Source organism: Benincasa hispida, chromosome 9, assembly GCF_027475165.1.
Source record: "Benincasa hispida cultivar pf3 chromosome 9, pf3_genome.v1.1, whole genome shotgun sequence".
NCBI lineage: Eukaryota > Viridiplantae > Streptophyta > Magnoliopsida > Cucurbitales > Cucurbitaceae > Benincasa > Benincasa hispida.
In genome coordinates this window covers 92,160,214-92,177,922 of record NC_143486.1, presented here as the reverse complement: position 1 = coordinate 92,177,922, position 17,709 = coordinate 92,160,214, and the positions used below count along the sequence as shown (strand labels likewise).

General features: G+C 33.5%; 2 protein-coding genes across 3 annotated transcripts; one reads left to right on the top strand and one right to left on the bottom strand.

The window, feature by feature from the left end:
* Window positions 1–409: 409 nt before the first annotated feature.
* On the top strand, window positions 410–5,592 carry LOC120085728 (uncharacterized). The gene is made up of 7 exons (XM_039041893.2): window positions 410–2,225; window positions 2,501–2,627; window positions 2,803–2,889; window positions 2,985–3,626; window positions 3,870–4,218; window positions 4,511–4,592; window positions 4,979–5,592. The coding sequence occupies exons 1-7, from the start codon at window positions 2,037–2,039 to the stop codon at window positions 5,183–5,185; spliced, it is 1,683 nt and encodes a 560-aa protein (XP_038897821.2). The 5' UTR covers window positions 410–2,036; the 3' UTR covers window positions 5,186–5,592.
* A 234-nt stretch (window positions 5,593–5,826) lies between these two features.
* LOC120085729 (triacylglycerol lipase OBL1-like) lies at window positions 5,827–12,530 on the bottom strand. Of its 2 annotated transcripts, none has more exons than XM_090317928.1 (5): window positions 12,089–12,530; window positions 7,996–8,195; window positions 7,465–7,498; window positions 6,373–6,935; window positions 5,827–6,275 (listed from the first exon to the last, which is right to left on the bottom strand). In XM_090317928.1, the coding sequence occupies exons 1-5, from the start codon at window positions 12,402–12,404 to the stop codon at window positions 5,988–5,990; spliced, it is 1,401 nt and encodes a 466-aa protein (XP_090174054.1). In that variant the 5' UTR covers window positions 12,405–12,530; the 3' UTR covers window positions 5,827–5,987. The 2 variants fall into 2 exon arrangements, with proteins under 2 accessions (XP_090174054.1, XP_038897823.2); XM_039041895.2 differs by having other exon boundaries at window positions 6,373–6,989; window positions 12,089–12,528.
* Window positions 12,531–17,709: the final 5,179 nt, after the last annotated feature.

The window sequence follows — 17,709 nt, the reverse complement described above, 5'->3', positions numbered from 1 at the left end:
TAATAAAAAATAATAACAAATTAGAAACCACCCCTATGAATGGGAAAAAAATTATGCATTTTTTTAGTGTCAACAATTTTAAGAAAATATGTGTAGTTAGAAACTGAAAAAAAAAAAAAAAAAAGAAATACAAAACAAACACATACCTTTCGATTCTCATTTACAGTTTATTATTTTTACCTTGTAAGATCTTATATGCGTACGGTTGACGTTTCATTCTTCATCCAAATAATCATTAAGTTTAAATCAATTAATTGAAATAATTTATTTGAACTTTCGTAATCTTCAAGTTTCCTCTTGATCATTATTTTATTATTACTTTTTGGTACATTCAATATTTAATTAATATGTATGTAAATACTAAATAAGAGGGTGGAGGGGCATGATTTAAGATGGTTAACTGGTGCAGGGGTAGAGTTGGGTGAAGCCAGACTTGTTTGTATATGCAAGAATTGATTGATTTGCACACCATTTCGGCCGAGGAGAGCCAGTCTGAGTCTGCTTAATCTCTCGTGGGTGCTTAAAAGTAAATTCCACCGACACCCTCCAAAGTCCAAACCCTACCTTTTTTGAAACATTATTAAGTTATGCTCTGCTGCAATGTGGTTGTGTTCTAACTTCTAATAACGGTGGTTTAATTCAAGTCTAAAACTCGTCCATTTCTTATTGAATATTTAAGGTAAGGTCAAGATCTCGCCGTTTTTATTTCTTTTTCTTTTTAAATAGAAATTACAAGGTTCCAATTTTTGGGAGTTTTAATCATACTGGACTTTTAATTTAAGCCATATTTGGTAACAATTTCATTTTCTTACTATTGGTTTGGTCACTCAATATAGGATCACGTTTAACTTTGAAATTGTTATGATTGAGTCATTGAAAAGAGAGGTGCACCTTACTAACATAGGTGGTAACTTTGAATTTTTTTAAGCTTTTCTTAACTATACTTTCATGTCTTCTGGATCTCTCTCGTTTGGATATGATCTCGGTTCATTTATGTCCCCCTGTTACAAAAACTCTTTTTTTCATTAGAAACAATCTGATTAACTTTCAAGACCTCGTGTATTGCATTACCATAATGAAAATCAAAATGAATTAAAAAAAAAAAAAGAACTCTTGTGATTCAGAAGGAACCTTTCTCAATGGAAGAAAAGGAATAACATAGATTTCATATTTTTATCGATTAATTCGGTATCATTTATTAATTGCATATATTAAAAAAAGGGGATAGTTCCTGGGATGCACCTAAAGTCTTATGATATCCCTAAACTATCTCACGTATAAAATTATTCTAAGAATTTTTTTTAAAAAAATTACCTAAATAAAATTACTCGGAAGCTAAGCACACTTTTGACATTCTTATAATGGAGTCGGGCTATTACTCTTCTTGTACTCTAGTCGGTCGATACCGGTACACATGCATTAATTTAAGCTCTCTAAACTTTGTATCAGAAGTTAAAAACTGGGTAGCATATTATTCTCTGCTCAAATAATTTCTGCACCTCCAGGACACGCAACCTAACGTCTTCCCATCACCGTCATAATATCTATCTTTCTTCTTGGCTCATTGTTTTTTTCCGGGGAAATAATAATTAATACCCAGCGCAGAGCGTACCGTAAAATACTTAAATTTGGCAGATTTTTTCCCTCTACCATCTGAATTCTGCTTCAATGGGGTTGGGGTTATGGACCCTACTACTCCACTGTTCCAGTCAATTTCTTTACAGATTTTTGTCAACAGTGGCCATCAATGGCAGAATCTTAAAAGCACCCGAACATGAATTATGGTTTCTTTTACCTGCTTTTGTTTAGTAATTCTAATGGAAACTCATAATTAAGCATGCTTGACTCTGAGATAATGACGTTTCTGCATGCTATGCTATTGCTATTGCTATTTCCCTTAATGTCCGCCATTTCTTGCGCATTCTTTAACCTTTTTTCTCCTACTCAAGGGAACAGGCAATTTGAAGGTAATTTGCATTTTGTCGACTTCTTTAAGTTTTTGTGTTGATTGAGCGAGTAGATTGAGAGCAGTGACAATGGCAATAGCGGAGGCTGCATTCTCCGTAGGATCGCGCTTCAGGACGCGTGATTCTAGTCCTGAATCTGTCGTTTTCACTCTCGAGTCGAATTATAGCGTTTTCTCTTCTACTTCTGCTAGTGTTGAACGCTGCTCTTTCGCCTCTGATGCTCACGATTATGACTGTCGAAACTCTGATATCTCTCTGGTAATTTCGCCATTTCTCTTTCAAGTAACTTGTTTAGTTGATTCGCTTGCGTTTTTCTTTCGCGGTTTATGGAATGAGTAGGTTTTAATAGCTCGCATGCTTCTGAACGTCTTTCTAATTCGTTTGATTCTTTGAGCGGATGGGATTATCTCATTGTGCATTTTGTTAATATATCGATCATTTGAACGAACCGTGAGGATTTTTGTTCGAGATGTAAGATTTTGCATGAATACTAGGAGTCCGATACTATACTGAACTTTTTTATTTGATTGCAGCATCCGGAAGGGAACATTGAGGATCGCAAAGAAGAAAACAGTGGTTCAGATTCTGATCCGAAGGCAATCAATCCCTCGGTGGAAAGGGAGCAGAATCGTCTACCTAGAAAAAGAGAGAAAGTGAAAGGTACAGAGTTGATTTTTTAGGCTTAAAAATCAAATGTGCATAAAGAAAAAGAAAAGTTAAGTAAGAAAGAAAAGTGTCAGGGAGATTGACAGAAACGGACAAAGTTCTTTGAGAGTTTTCTCATTGAGTCATCCCAATCTTTTTCTCATGTTCCCATCGTTCCAATATTGGACAGTTGAAAAGGAAAATAACTATGTTGATGCGATGGATGGATGTCAACCATTGAATATGGCTAGAAACTCCTTTTCTCTCGCTCTCAAAGGTAATTTGTAACCTTGGCTAAGTAATGATTGATAATTAATGCTGTCTTCAATACTTGGGCAAAAAAGATTATCTTCACCCAGCTGTTTTTTACAGAATGTCGGGATCGAAGAACCAGATCCGAAGCTTTATTGAATAAGGTAGACAGACAAAGAGCTGCTTCATTGGACCTGAATAGTGTCACTGTCTCATCTCCTCGTCTGGCAATCATGAGAAAGAGCTCTTTCTCTCCTATAAATTCTGATACTAATGTGCTACAAAGTCCTGCTATGATGAGCTCTAGGCCTGCCAATAATGAAATCGAAAAAGGTTGGAGCTCAGAAAGAGTTCCGTTACATAAAATTAATAGCTCGAAGCAAGCGACTAGTGCATTCTTGCCTTTCAGTAATGGGAGAACATTGCCATCAAAGTGGGAGGATGCAGAACGGTGGATCTTCAGTCCTGTTTTCAAAGATGGCATAGTCAGATCTGCTATCCCTCCACCTCAGCGGCGGCCCAAGTCGAAAAGTGGCCCACTTGGATTTCCTGGTGTTGCGTACAATTTATCGTATTCACCAGGAATGCCGATGTTCGAAAGATCAAAGGAGGTGAATTTCGTGTCTTCACCCTTTTCAACAGGAATGGTTGCAGCAGATGGGCTGGCAGTTCATTCGGCTGGTCATGAAGCAGACAACCCTGTACAAAATCAGCGTTGCATAGCACGATCAGTTAGTGTGCATGGATGTTCTCAAACGAGGAGTGAGTCTTCAGTGACTATTTCAGTTGGTACAAGTTTCATTTTCTTTGGATAACATCTTCATTATGTCATGATTGAATTGATCATCAGATTGATTGAAATATAAATAGTTCGTCCTTTTGTTCTGTAGCCATGTCAAAAGGGAATTAGTTCATGGACGTTGAAAAACCTGAATTATAATGATTTCAAGAATTTTCTTATCATTCAAAATTATCCATTCTAATCTGCTAAACATTTAAATGTAGCTCAAATCTCCAACGAAGTCAACAACTCAGCTACAAATATATCTTGTGATGTCTCAAGAAGGGACATGGCTACCCAAATGAGCCCGGATGACAACTTTAAATCTTCTTTGGAGATTAGACCACCTATCTCTATTGCCACTTGTTCTTTCCAACCAATTAGGGAACTAAAGAGCCTGTCTTGCTCGAAATCGGAAGTCAAGGATGTTGAGGTTGATGGACGTGTTACCTTGACTAGGTGGTCTAAGAAACACAAATCCCGGATTCCATGCAAGGGTCAAGTTCATGATAAAGATGCAGAGCCTGTGATCTGTGCTTGGGATGTATCAGACACAACAAGGAGCATCTCAAAGTATGTAAATACTTCTACATAATCATATTCATATAAGATGGTATAATGCATCAGAAAATAATGATAAAAGAATTTTGAAGTGCTTTTAACTATTGGAGAAAACAATTATTGCATCCAAGGGAGACAGAGAGAAGATTTGCTTTTTGCATACCATGAAGGTTGGGACTGGGGTGTTGATAGACTCTCACACTGCCATTAAACTGATGACAAGAATTCTATGAATTAGCAAGTTATCTTGCGGAAAATAATATAAGATTACTATTGATTGTTGCTTCCCTCACTCTTTAACCAGGGTCATGAGAGAGGAGGCAAAGATTACAGCGTGGGAGAATCTTCAGAAGGCAAAAGCTGAGGCTGCTATTAGGAAGTTAGAGGTAGTCATCAACTCTACCTATAACATTGCTATGTATATATATATTCAAACGTGGCTTGCAATTTACAGAATATACTGTTTCTTTAACCTCAGAAGATTTTTTTTTTGGGTTCAATCAATTTTTTTCTGATATATTCACGAGATGTAGTGTTTTAGTAAGTTGAGACTTGTCTTTAAATTTATTGCTTCATTCCTTTAGGAGTTGTTGTACTCCTCGTTGTTACTTGGTTATATTATACCGCTGTGATGATCTTTTTTATAGTTTGCCATGCTTGGTATTTTTGTATCTCATGGGAACTATGTACATGCAATCTAAAACTCACAACTGACGGAGATAAGGACATTAAAGTATAGTTACTAACTCACTCATTTGGAAATATATTTCAGATGAAGCTGGAGAAGAAGAGATCATCATCCATGGATAAGATCGTAAAAAAGTTGAAATCTGCTCAGAAGAAAGCTCAAGAAATGAGGAACTTCGTGCTAGCTAATCAGATGAGCCAAGTTGATGGATCTTCTCAAGGACTAGTATCTTCTGGTAGAAGCCCTCAGAGGACTTCATTAAGTGGTTGCTTCAATTGCCACGCTTTCTGAGGCTGGCTCAAGGAAGTTGCTCGTTTACATGTCAGGTAACACGTAACCTTTCTGCTAAAAGCAAGTTTTTCTTCATTGTTCCTTCCTGCAAAATCATCTCCTCAAACCGACCAAAAGTAGGGAAAGAAAGAAAAAGGGGAGAAGGAAAATCTGAATTTTCTTCCAAAAAGAGGGGTTTTGAGAAAATCTCTACTGGAAGATCTTCTTGATTGAAATCTGGTGACCGACGAGCATTGCTAATGGATGACCAAGTCAATAGTTTGTTGATATTGAAAGCCTGAAAGTTTCATTAGGGATGTAAGCTATATGATGCATATGAATTTCTCTTGATTGTAGGAGATCCACTCTGATGAATTTCCATCTTATGACATATTTTTAATCCATTCATATTTTTAGCTTGAGTTTCACTCTTTTCCTCTATGTATGTTTCAGAGTTTACATACTTCGTGTATTCTTATTGTTTGTATTTGGGAGTTGAAAGACCTGAAAATGTTATTTGAAAGTTTAGGAAATGAAATAAAACCATCGTGAAAGTTTATGGATAAAAATAGAATCTAAACGTCAATAAAAATTGAAATCAAAATGTATATCAACTCTCGAGGTAAACGCTAAAGAACGAGGACACGATTTAAACAACAAAATTGGTAAAATTATTTTGCAATTGAGAATCATATTTGGCATTGATATCATTGCTATACTCACTAGTATTTTAAAAGCCAATCATGTTTAAATTAACGTTAGACTAACACGAAGGTAAAAGGAAAATGAAAATTTTATCTTAATCTTCTTCTTCCTATGTTCTTTAGTAGTCAGGTTCTATACAGTCGTCTCCATCTTCAAGAATCTCCTCAGATACATTTAATCTTCCTAAACGAGTGGAATTAACATAGTCTGTAGGAATGTGAGCGGTGAGTCCTGGCATAAACAGTCCAATAAACCTTACCATCTTCATAAGTAAACTCTCATAGTAATCATAACCTTTCACAAATGGGATTACGAAACTCCTTACAAGCTCCAACCATGCATTTAAATACTTAGGCATCAGCCATAGCAACGAGAAATAGTTCTTGTTTGGCTGTTCCTTCACAATCTGTACCCACAAAGAAGAAACAAACATTCAATGTTATTCCTATCATAAGTCGTTTTTTGACAAGTGAGGAGAGAGGGTTGTTTAATTTTGTTCTTACTCTGCCTCTGTAAAAGCTGTCAAAATAGATGCATCTTCCAAAGTGTTTGTATTTGAAAAGGATGCCATCAGCAGGAAGTCTAGGCACCAAGTCACTAAAGTAAACGTATCTGTGATATTCGAAGTTGTATTTTTGGATGATGCTTACCATAAACTCTGCAAAATGTCGGTCACCGGCTCTTGGCTGGCCATAGCTGTAGATGGCCTGTATCTTCTCTAGCACCAATGACTCGTCGTGAAGGGCAAGTATGGCGACGAAGAGGATAGCAAGAGCTGCGCCTAAGCTGTGGCCGGTTAAGATGAACTTTGCATTGGCATTGGTTTTGGCAATGTCAAAGAGTTTTTGACGGAGGGTGTAGTAGGCAAATTGGCGGGGAGTGGTGGTTGTTGGAATGAGTTCTTTAGGCCAACCTTTGCGCTTTTGGAGGCCGAGAGCTTTCATGAAACCGCTGTGAATACGACCCACACCATGAATATCATACCAAGAGAAGTCCACATTGACTTGCCAATCGAAGGCGTCCAGTGGGGAAGTCCCTCTGAAAGCCACCACTATTATGTTTGGATCTGAGGTTGTGGTTTGAAACATAAATGCTTGAGTCGTTGCTCGGTTTTGGAAGTCTGAACATTTTCAAATCAACTTCAATTAGATATTGCTCACTATGGTATGTGGTTTTCTTTTAACCCATTTATCCAAAATCTTATATGATACGACTTCAAAACACTTTCTATCTTAATTACACCATACTAAGCATAACTTCTAGTTTTTCTTTCTAGGTCAACACAACATTTGGAGCGAAAGATTTGAAGTGCATACTTCAAGATTAACTATCTTAAACTAATTGAGCTATATTCAGGTTTGATATCACAAATATATATATATATTTTTTGTTTTTTTAGTTCAACAACATGCAAGGATAGAGATTCCAATCTTTGACCTTGTGGTCGGAGATATATATTTTAACCAATATATTGAGCTATACTATGGATTTTTTAGCATATTAATTGGAATTGAACTTGCATGAATTCGAAAATTTTTGAGAACATTAATCAATTAAACACCATTCTAATTACGAGCACAAGTCCATAGTCTTACCATTCCAGAAATTGTAGTAACCGAGTAACTTCATCTGCAAGAGAAAAGAAGCAAGCATCATAAAAATTTCTAAATATTGAATGATCTATATTCATATGACATTCACAATATGACCCATTTAAAATAGCTAGTTTGGATATATGATTGAGAAAAATATCATTGCATATTTTCATAATATATCAAACGTCATAAGTTTGCTTACTTTTCGTCTAACAATCTTTTATACTTGCACACAAATAAATATAACCTAATCTATTAGTAGTTGAAATATTAGAAATATTAAATTTTGTTTTTCTTAAAAAGAATACTACATCAAAGGCAATGAGAGATGAAGCTTTGAATCGACGGATATAAACTTTGATGCCATATTAGATAATATGAGATTTCATTTCAAAACCATTATAGAGGTTTGAACATTGGATCACCTGTTTTGATACCATCTTAAATCATTGATTGACCCAAAAACTTAAGTTAATGGGTGATGAAAAATTTAATATTGTATCGTCTAATGAGATAAATAATGATTTTTACCTTCCAACGGTCGTCGATGACGGATTGGACAAATGGAAGGGATTCATAGGAGAGTTTGGAAGCCATTATAGTTAGGCCACTATAGTATCTGAAAGTGTCATTAGGTTTTATGGAGTTGTCCAAATCTCTTCTCCAATCTGTAAATCCCACAACCGATGTATAATCTGACGAACTTTTATCAGGATGTACCAAAGTTTCTCCTGTCCACACAAAACTCTCATGTCTCATCCGAATGTAAATAATTAACCAAAAAATTTAGGCTCCCATAATATAGTTTATTTTTGCAAAAGTAACATAGTTCAATGATTATCGACGTATGTATTCCTTCATTTGTAGTTGGAGTTTTGATTCTCTAACTCCACAATTACAGAAGTCAAAAGAAAACAAGTGTATTTCTATAGTCTCTCTTTTATTGGCATTTTTATTTCTTATTTTTTTGCATTCTCTTTTTTTTTTTTTTAAAAAAAAATAAAATCAAAATTTGTAGGTCTTATTTGTAGGATTTTCACTTTTACTTTTCTGTTATTGAACTTTATGCTTCTTTCCTTCCATTTTTTTGGTATATATTTTTTAAATAAACAAAACTATTAGTCAACTTCTAGAAATAAGAATAAGTTCTACGATTTTTATTTATATTTTTTTAATTTTAGTTTTGAAAGCTCGATTTTTTTTCTAAAAAAAATATATAGGTGGAAAGTGGATGACAAGTGATACCAAATTTATAGGTGGAACTAATGTTTATAAGTTTAATTTTCACCAACCAAAATCCAAAAACCAAGATCTTGTTTGATGACTATTTTATCTTTTGTTTTTAATTTTTACAATCTTTTGATAAACTTTTCACATTTTTTAAATACACATTTGAGTTCTAAACAAAATTTTAAAAATAATATCAATTCTTAAAACTACTTTATTTACTTTTCAAAATTTGACTTGGTTTAATTTTGAAAATATTTTTAAAGAGTAGATAATTGTTGAGAAAAATGAAATTGATGGAAAAAATAAATATTTGCGGAAGTAAATCAATATCTTAATATTTGTTAAACCAAGAGAAGAAAAATGAAAATGAGAGTGAAATTCAAACTTTTTATTGAAGTAGGAAAAAATTGGTGATACACAAAATGTTGTATAAGAAATGATGTGATACTAAAATTGTGATACGAAAACGTGATAAACAAAATTATGATACACAAACTATGATATGCAAAATACGATATTCAAAATGTAATACTCAAAATTGTATACTTATTTTACATGAGACATCACCCTTTTATAGGAATAAAGGGTAAATTTAATAACTTACAAATTAAAGGTATAACATAAACTTAATAACTTAAAATTAAAACATTAAAAACCAGAAACTGAAAAATAAATCAAACAATAAAGTAAATAACTTCCCGCATTAAATTTTGAAACTAAAAGTGAAAAGGAAAAATCTCATAATTCAACACTTCTCCTTGAGGTTTTTCTTTGTCACACCCAATTTTTGGTGTAGAAACATAAATTGCCTATGGGCAGTTTTGTGAGAACATGCCGACTAGTTGTTTAATGATTTTGCCTTCTTTCTCTTTATTTCTCTACTTTTGTCGAGAAATAAAATCTTGATTTTGATGTGCCTTGTTCTATAATCTAGTACCAAATTGAAGACACTAGCAACTAAATCAAGATTTTTTTCTTTTAGATAAGGTAGACTGTGCATCTTTCCTTTTTAAAAATTGTTGCAAATCTGATCAATAGAGGTTTGAAAGTATTATCAACCATGTTAGAAGAAGGAAAAATTTTCAAAGCTCCGTTGTTTTCGTGTTCAAAGCATTGATGACACCTTTTGCTTTCTTCTACTTTGAAATTAAAAGTATGATGACACAGTGAGTCACCACATAAAATAAATGCATTTTCAACCATTTTGACCATTGTAATCTCTACTCCTTGAGGGCCATAAATGATACAAACTTGGTCTTTGAAAAATACATAAAATGTATTATGCAACAACGGGGCAATACTAAGCAAGTTTTGAGATAACTTTGGAACATATAAAACATTGGATATTTTATGTTCACCTTGCTTAGTATGCATGACAACTGTACCTTTGCCTTCAGCTAGTACTATCTTGCCATGTCCAAGAATCACCTTAAACTGTGTAGATCTATCCATCTGGCTAAAAAGATTTACATCTTTAACCTATGGGAAGTGCATCTGCTATCTATAAGCCATGATGTTGACACTTTGTCATCAAAATGAGATGCCATAAACAAAAAAAAATTGTTTCTTCATTGTCATCTATGCAATTTGCTAGTTGTTGGAAATTTTGGATTTGGTTTGTTTACTAGAACAAAACTTCTCTGTGTGACCATCCTTGTTGCAATAATCGCAATGGTAGACTTGCTTGTTTTTTAACCAACAATTCTTTTCAGCATGGTTAGTCTTTTTACAAAAAAAAAAGAAGGAAATTTATCTTTTCTTGACGCTCCTCCTTTTTCCATACTCACATGATTTTTATTTGCATGTCTATCATCTTCTCCAACAAGTTTCTTGTCTTTAAACTTTGCATGGAATGCACCCTCAACTTGCTCCTCATTACGCATTTTACCCATTTGTTCATGGATTTGTAATTTGCTAATTAGTTCAGTTGTAGAGAGAGTTGTTAGATCAGAAGACTCCTATATGGCTAAGATCCTTAATTCAAATTTATCAGGAATACTAACCATTATTTTTTCTATGACTCTTTCATTTGGAAAATTTTCACTAGCTAGTCTTATCTGGTTTACAATGGTCATCACTTTTGTTGTGTAATCTCTCACAGTATCTAAGTCCTTCATTTTTAGCATCTCAAACTCTCTTTTTGAGAGTCAACAGTTTGATAGTTTTCACCCTTGCACTTCCTTCAAATTCCTCCTACAATTTATCCCAAACTTCTTTTGCCGTTTTACAATCAATAGTCCTAGAAAATATAGGATCTAATAAAGTGACATGAATCAAAGATAAAACTTTGAGCTTCTTTAATTTATCCTCTTCATGTAGTCTGATAACGTTGATTTTCTCCCAATAGTTGAAGATCAACATTTGAAACTGATTCCCAAAGGTCAAGTGCCTTGAGATAGGATCGCATTTTAATAACAAAAAACTAGTAGTTCTCACCATTAAAATGTGGGGGAGAGCAAACACCAAAATTGGAAAACATTTTTTCAAATACGAAAAATGGCAAAATAATTTCACTCTCAAACAAAATCACAAGCCTTTAAATTTAAGGCTCTGACACCAGTGTTGAAAAGAAAATCAAATTTAGCTCTGACATCACTGTTGAGAAATCAGAGTAGCTTTGATGTTACTATTAAGAAAATGGAATTGATGGAAAAAATAAATCTTGTGGAAGCAAATCAATATCTCAATGGAGAGTAAAATTGGTGATACACAAAATGTTGTATAAGAAATGTGATACTAAAATCGTGATACACAACATTTGGTACACAAAATTGTGATACACAAAATGTGCACTTAAAATATAGTACATAAAATTGTGATACTTATTTTACATGAGACGTCACCCTTTTATAGGAACAAAGAGTAAATTTAATAACTTATAAATTAAAGACATAACATAAACTTAATAAATTAAAATTAAAACCTTAAAAACCCAAATTGAAAAATAAATCAAATAATAAAATAAATAACTTCAAGCATTAAATTTTAAGACTAAAGGTGCAATAATAAAGAAAGAAAACTATAAATGCACGTAAGCAATGTTTATAAGAATAATTGAAAAGAAAACCTTGATTGTGTGGTTTCCAAAGACTCGCATTTTACGAAATCGACAATTAAAGAATACAAAAAGGAATGTAGAGATAGAGAAAATCGACACATAGATAAATGTGGTTCACTATCTAAACTCTAGGAACATAATCGTAAATTATAAATAAATAAATATGCTGAATACGAATTCTAAATAGGTTTCGGGGGCCAATAAACAAATTCAAGGCATTCTAACACTTGAAAACGTTTTTCTTGGAAGTAATAAGATAAAAAATGGCACATATCTTTGAGGCACTTAAAAAAAAAAGCACAAACCACATGAGAAAGTGAGAGTAAGAAATTATACCTCTGATGAACTTGAAGAAAAGCTGAGGAATGGTACCATTGAAGGAGACAAAGTTGAAGAGATTTTGGAGAAAGGCGTCTAAGCCAGCGAGCGGAGTAGCGATGGCGAGAATGAATATCTGTAATAACATCGAGACGAAGATTATTAAACGATCAGCAAAGCTTCTGTAAGACTCTTCTTTGCCATCAGGGCAATCCATCAACTTCCTCTTTTTGAACCCAAAAGGAAGTATGAATAGAAACAGATCAAACACATTTGCATTGTGTGGCTTCAATATCACATAATTATTACTAAATTCATGTTCCTTCCAAACCATTTTTTTCTTCCTTTTTCTTCTTCCTTAGTTTTGTTTATCGTCGTTTATAAAATATCACCCCAAACACTTTGAATCATGTGTGTAGAAAGAAAATATTGTTTGCTGCATTTTTATAGTGATAATACTCGTGAACTTAAAAAAAAAAAAAAAAAAAAAAGGTAAACTTTTAATATTAACTTACCTAATATGTCTATGATAAACTTAAAAAAATCACTTTTAGTAAGTTTATGAACTCTTCCAATTTGGTTTTTACAAATTAAACACATTTTGAAGTTCATATACATAATTAAACTATATTATGAATTATGAACCTAACAAAACTCCACTCGATAAGCAGCTATATGAAAAAGTCAAAAGCCACCACTATATATATTATTGAGAATTTTTCAAAGTGAAAACCTACTCATTAGGTTGATACTTAGCTGCTAATTGGACCCACAATCACTTTGCAACCCATCCAACTAAAAGAAAAATACAAATTAAAAAAATAAGTGTCCATGTCTCACCATGCGATTGGATGTCCTACAAATCAAACATTACTCTGCAACATTAAACAAACAATATTTGGGTATGTTTCGCGTCATATCCATAAATTTTGTTGACGGAGACTTTAATTTAGTAAAAATAAATCTAATGATCTAAGTCTAAAAGAGGTTGGAAGGTAGATTTACCACTGAAGTAGCTAATGATTTTGATACTATATAGGGGATTCGAGTCCCCTTAGGCCCATACTAAATTTCCCCTTGTTTTGGGCTGCACACTTCTTTTACACTCCACCTCAAAGATACAATAGAAAAAAGTACAAAATATTCATTAAAAATAAATAGAAGACAAAAAAGTTTGCCACGTGAATTGCAAAGAGATATAACTACACCCTAAAATGTATTCAAGTACTTCTATTGAGAGATAGAACATACATTTTTAGTCTTATATTGTCAAAAGAACAATATTTAGATAACATCGAGGATTTCACCATGCAACCACTCATATCACAAACAAAAAGAAAAAAAAATAATTAACAAAGAAAGAAAAAATAGTTTGTTATGTATTTCTATTATAAACTGTGATCGAACAACTAGATGAGTTGAACGAAGATACAATGTCTGAACTGCACATAAATATTTTACTGTGCTAATAAAACAAACCTATCCAGATAATATTATACTTTATTTGTTGGTCAACCAGAAATTTTAGGGTAATTTTGGTCCTCCACCAACTTCAATATACTAATTTAAACTCTTTACTTTTTCATTAAAACGAATAGGCTTTTGGTTGGTTAAAAACAAAGAAAATTGACTCGGCATTCTATGTTGCCCCAATAGGTAAAAGTTCTCAAAATGTATATATGGATCATGAAATGTCTCAAATGAATTTAGCCAACAAATTAGACAAACTGATTTGACGTTTCTTTTAATCTTGAATTTAAAGTTTCCACATATAAATGTAGGGTTAGTGAATCTTAAACTTATATATAAACTTTAAGTTATAGTTTTAATACGTGAAAGTAATCCAAAAAGTGGGTGCGTTCCCCGTCAAAACCATAGAAAAAGGACATATTATATTTTGAATATATGTTGTTGTTCACTAGCTTGGCCTTTGGACTTTCTTCTAACTTTCTACCTACGATTTGAATGCTCATTTTATTCCCTTTTCCTTCATGGGAGAGACATAGGGAGAAATTGATAGAGGTGGGTCGGTCTTGAATTAAAAAAGTCATCGTTGTGAGTAATGGCCAATATGATTATATGATATTTATTGACTTTGGTTAAAATATGAACACCCGTTTGAAGTATTTTTTGGACTCAACGTAATTGTTTGGGTAATAAGTTTTTTAGTCCAAACAACTCTTATTATCTAATGAACCCAATCGAACCCAACCAAAAAATGTTGGAAAATTGTATTGGATGACAATTTGAATTTAGGGATTTGCAAGCGTATGTTCGACTTTTTAAATATTGGAAATAGGGCAAAATGTTAAACTTTTCAACTTTTCCAAAAACAGAGCAGCGGCGGAGGTGGAGCATTATTTTATGACTCTGTTTGTCTGTCCTAGAAAATCATTTTTGAATTACAGAGATTTTGATACTGCAGCGAATTTAGGTGAAATTAATTATGGGGTTGTGAAAGAATATGGAAGCAAGTATTTTAAAGGGAACTTTGATCGATTAATGAAGGTGAAGACTACGGTGGATCCTGAAAATTTCTTTTGAAAGGAACTGAGTATTCCTCCATTGTCGAAAAGAAAATTTGTGTACGAAATTTAACCACCTGATTCTTCTGCTAATACTTAAATCATGGTGGGAATGAGAGCAATAATGGGATGAACGACGGTTAAAAGGCGCGCCCGATGGGGCAAACAGAATGGGCCACGATTTTCTCTCGTCTCTCTATGTGCCAACCCTCCCCTTTCTAACATAAAGTAACCATAATTAAAGAAGATTTATTCAATCACAAAATTGCCACAAGTCTTTATTCACATAATTTCCTTCAATTTAAAACACTTAAAATAACTAGTCATTTTATCTATCAATAGTTTATCAATTGTGTATCAACAGTGTATCAAGTGTATATTAGTAGTTCAAGTGTATCAAGCATCAATAGTATAACAAGTGTATATCAGTAGAGTATCAAGTGTATATTAAGGGTATCAAGGGTATCTTAAGTAAAAAAAATAATTTTTTAAAATTAATAATAAGTTCGGGTTGGTTTAGGTTATTATAGGTGCACTCATGAATCAACCCAATTCACAAAATTTTCATTTACTTGAACCCACCCAACCCAACCCAACCTAAAGTAGTTGGTAACCTAAGCCAAACTGTAAGGGGTTGCATTAAGTTGATAGTTTTTAGGCTATCGAAAAATACAAGAATTAACGTAAAAAAACTCCAAACCAAAGAAAAAGAATCACGGATCAGAAAAAATTATACTATGCGAGAAATGGTTACAATCACATAGAATAATTCGATGTGAAAACTTATTACAATCACACAAAATAATTCTCTCTCCCAACCACAATTATAAAAACACTTTCTTAAAACTTTTGACTACTCAAACTCCTTTTTTCACTCATAGCCTACAAAATACAAAATGTGAAAAAGCAATAGGATGACTTCTCACTTGAAATACAGATGTTAAATGAAAAACACTGGCAAACACTGTAACAAAAAAAATACTATCAACAAGTAAACAAGTAAAAGCACACAGAAGTTAGTAACCCAGTTTGGTGATAATCCACCTACGTTTGGGGGGCAGTGTGCCCAGAAAAGATAATCCGCTAATATTAAAGAGTTAATCAATTTACAACATAATACTTATCTATAATACATGATCACTACAGTGATTCACATAGAACTCAACTCACTAACCACCTAGGCTCTCCTTAGATGTGAGATTCTTTCTCAAGTGTACTTAGGCTTCCCTAAGTTTGATAATATTAGTGTTAGAAACTTCATCTTTCGACAGTGTGTGAGACTCCTCTCACTAAGATATCTTCCCTTTAAGTAGTGAACTCCCTTCACTGATGAATCTTAGGATCCCTCTAAGATGAAGAACTCCTTCTTTGAAGCTGAGTCTTAGGCTCCCCTAAGATCGAGAATCCCTTCTCTGGCAGCAATGACTTAGGCTTCCCCTAAGACCATGATTTATTTCAAAGTGTTACACTTCAACGGTTGAAGAAATTGTACAACAGAATAGTGAACAATGAGCAAGAACAAAATGTAGCACAATTCAGCCGTCGAACATAAATCGTCTTGCTCAATAAAACAAAATATGGCTAACCTAAATGGATAACATAATTCTCTTTAAGTGATCAAATCCAAGAAAGGAAATAAACCTCCATTTGAAATAGGAAAACCATGCTTCAATAAAGAAAAATATCGGATGAAATATTATAGCCAAGTATTTTCAGATAAGGAAACTATTATGTAGGAAGTACTATGTTGTCACAAACAGATGTTAAAACTTTATTTGAGACATCTGCAGAAACTACTACCTTAGAAAAATATAAAGCCAACTAAAAAAAATCTCTAACAAACTCCCATTTTGGCTTATATTTTTTTTTATAGGCATAATAAAAGCAAATAACCACTCGTCAACAAAATAAAGATGTATGAAATAAAATATTTCTGAAATAGAAGATGCCTGAAATGAAGACTTAACAAAAAGAATAACATCACCGGTAATAACAAATAAGCCCAAACATCAAAGACTTCCATAACAAACCAAACCATAAACCAAGCAGCGAACAAATTTTACAAAGTCTCAAACAGAAAATCCAGAGGTAGAACCAAACAAAAAAATCACCTCCAAACACTTCCCCCTTCCTAACTATTAAAAAAAAAAAAAAAAAATCAACTCCTCGATTGAGAAGAGGAAGCCTCCATCCTGGGACAAGATAGACAGCATAATCTGTAAAATCTCATCAACCTCATTTTTTCTCTCTTGAAGTTTGTGCACCAAGGACTCAAGATTACAAGATTTATTTGATAGCAGGTGAAGGATACGACTACCAAAAGAAGACGAAATTAAAGTTCTGCTTGGACCATAAAGATGATGAATCGTGGTGGTAGTGTCCAGGTCAGGAACATGATATCCCTGCAGAAGCTTTTGGTTGATGGAGAAGAGACTTGGAGAGGGCCCAATGGGTTTTGTAGGGGAGAGAAGGTTAGGCTTCTAGGATAGCAAAATATCGTAGATAACGCGAGGAAAACAAATAGGAAATTTAAGAGTTATGGACCCAATATGTCTTTTAATCTGGTTCAACACAACTGCATCATAATTGAACTATGCTTGAGTCCCTATCTGATATAGCAAGGTTGAAAGAGCAATGGATAAGTTCGATTTGTGACAAGAGAAGCACCAATGATAAATGCCAATCCTATGTAGAAGGGCATATTTAACACTCAAAATAGCTATAGACAATTAATCCTTCGTGGCCATGTGGAACGGGCTCCTTCAGTCAGTTCAAACGCTAAACCTCTGAGGGAAGGATGTTGTTCCCTCACATTCTCAGATACATTATGATGCAAAAATTGATTGATCAAAGCAGTAGAGAAAAAAAAATGGATGATGCCTAATATGCATCCTCTAGTAATTTGGACTAGCTAAATCTGCAAACCAGAAGGAAGATTCACAATAAACTCACAAACAAGCTGTGGGAAGTAGGGTCTTAAGCCCAAAACAGCTTGTTCAAGTCCAACAATATGAATCAATTCCATAAGCTCAACACACCCTTGAGTATGGTCAGATAATTCTTTCTTATCCACAATTTTACACTTAACAACATACTTCTACAGGCTGTCACCCT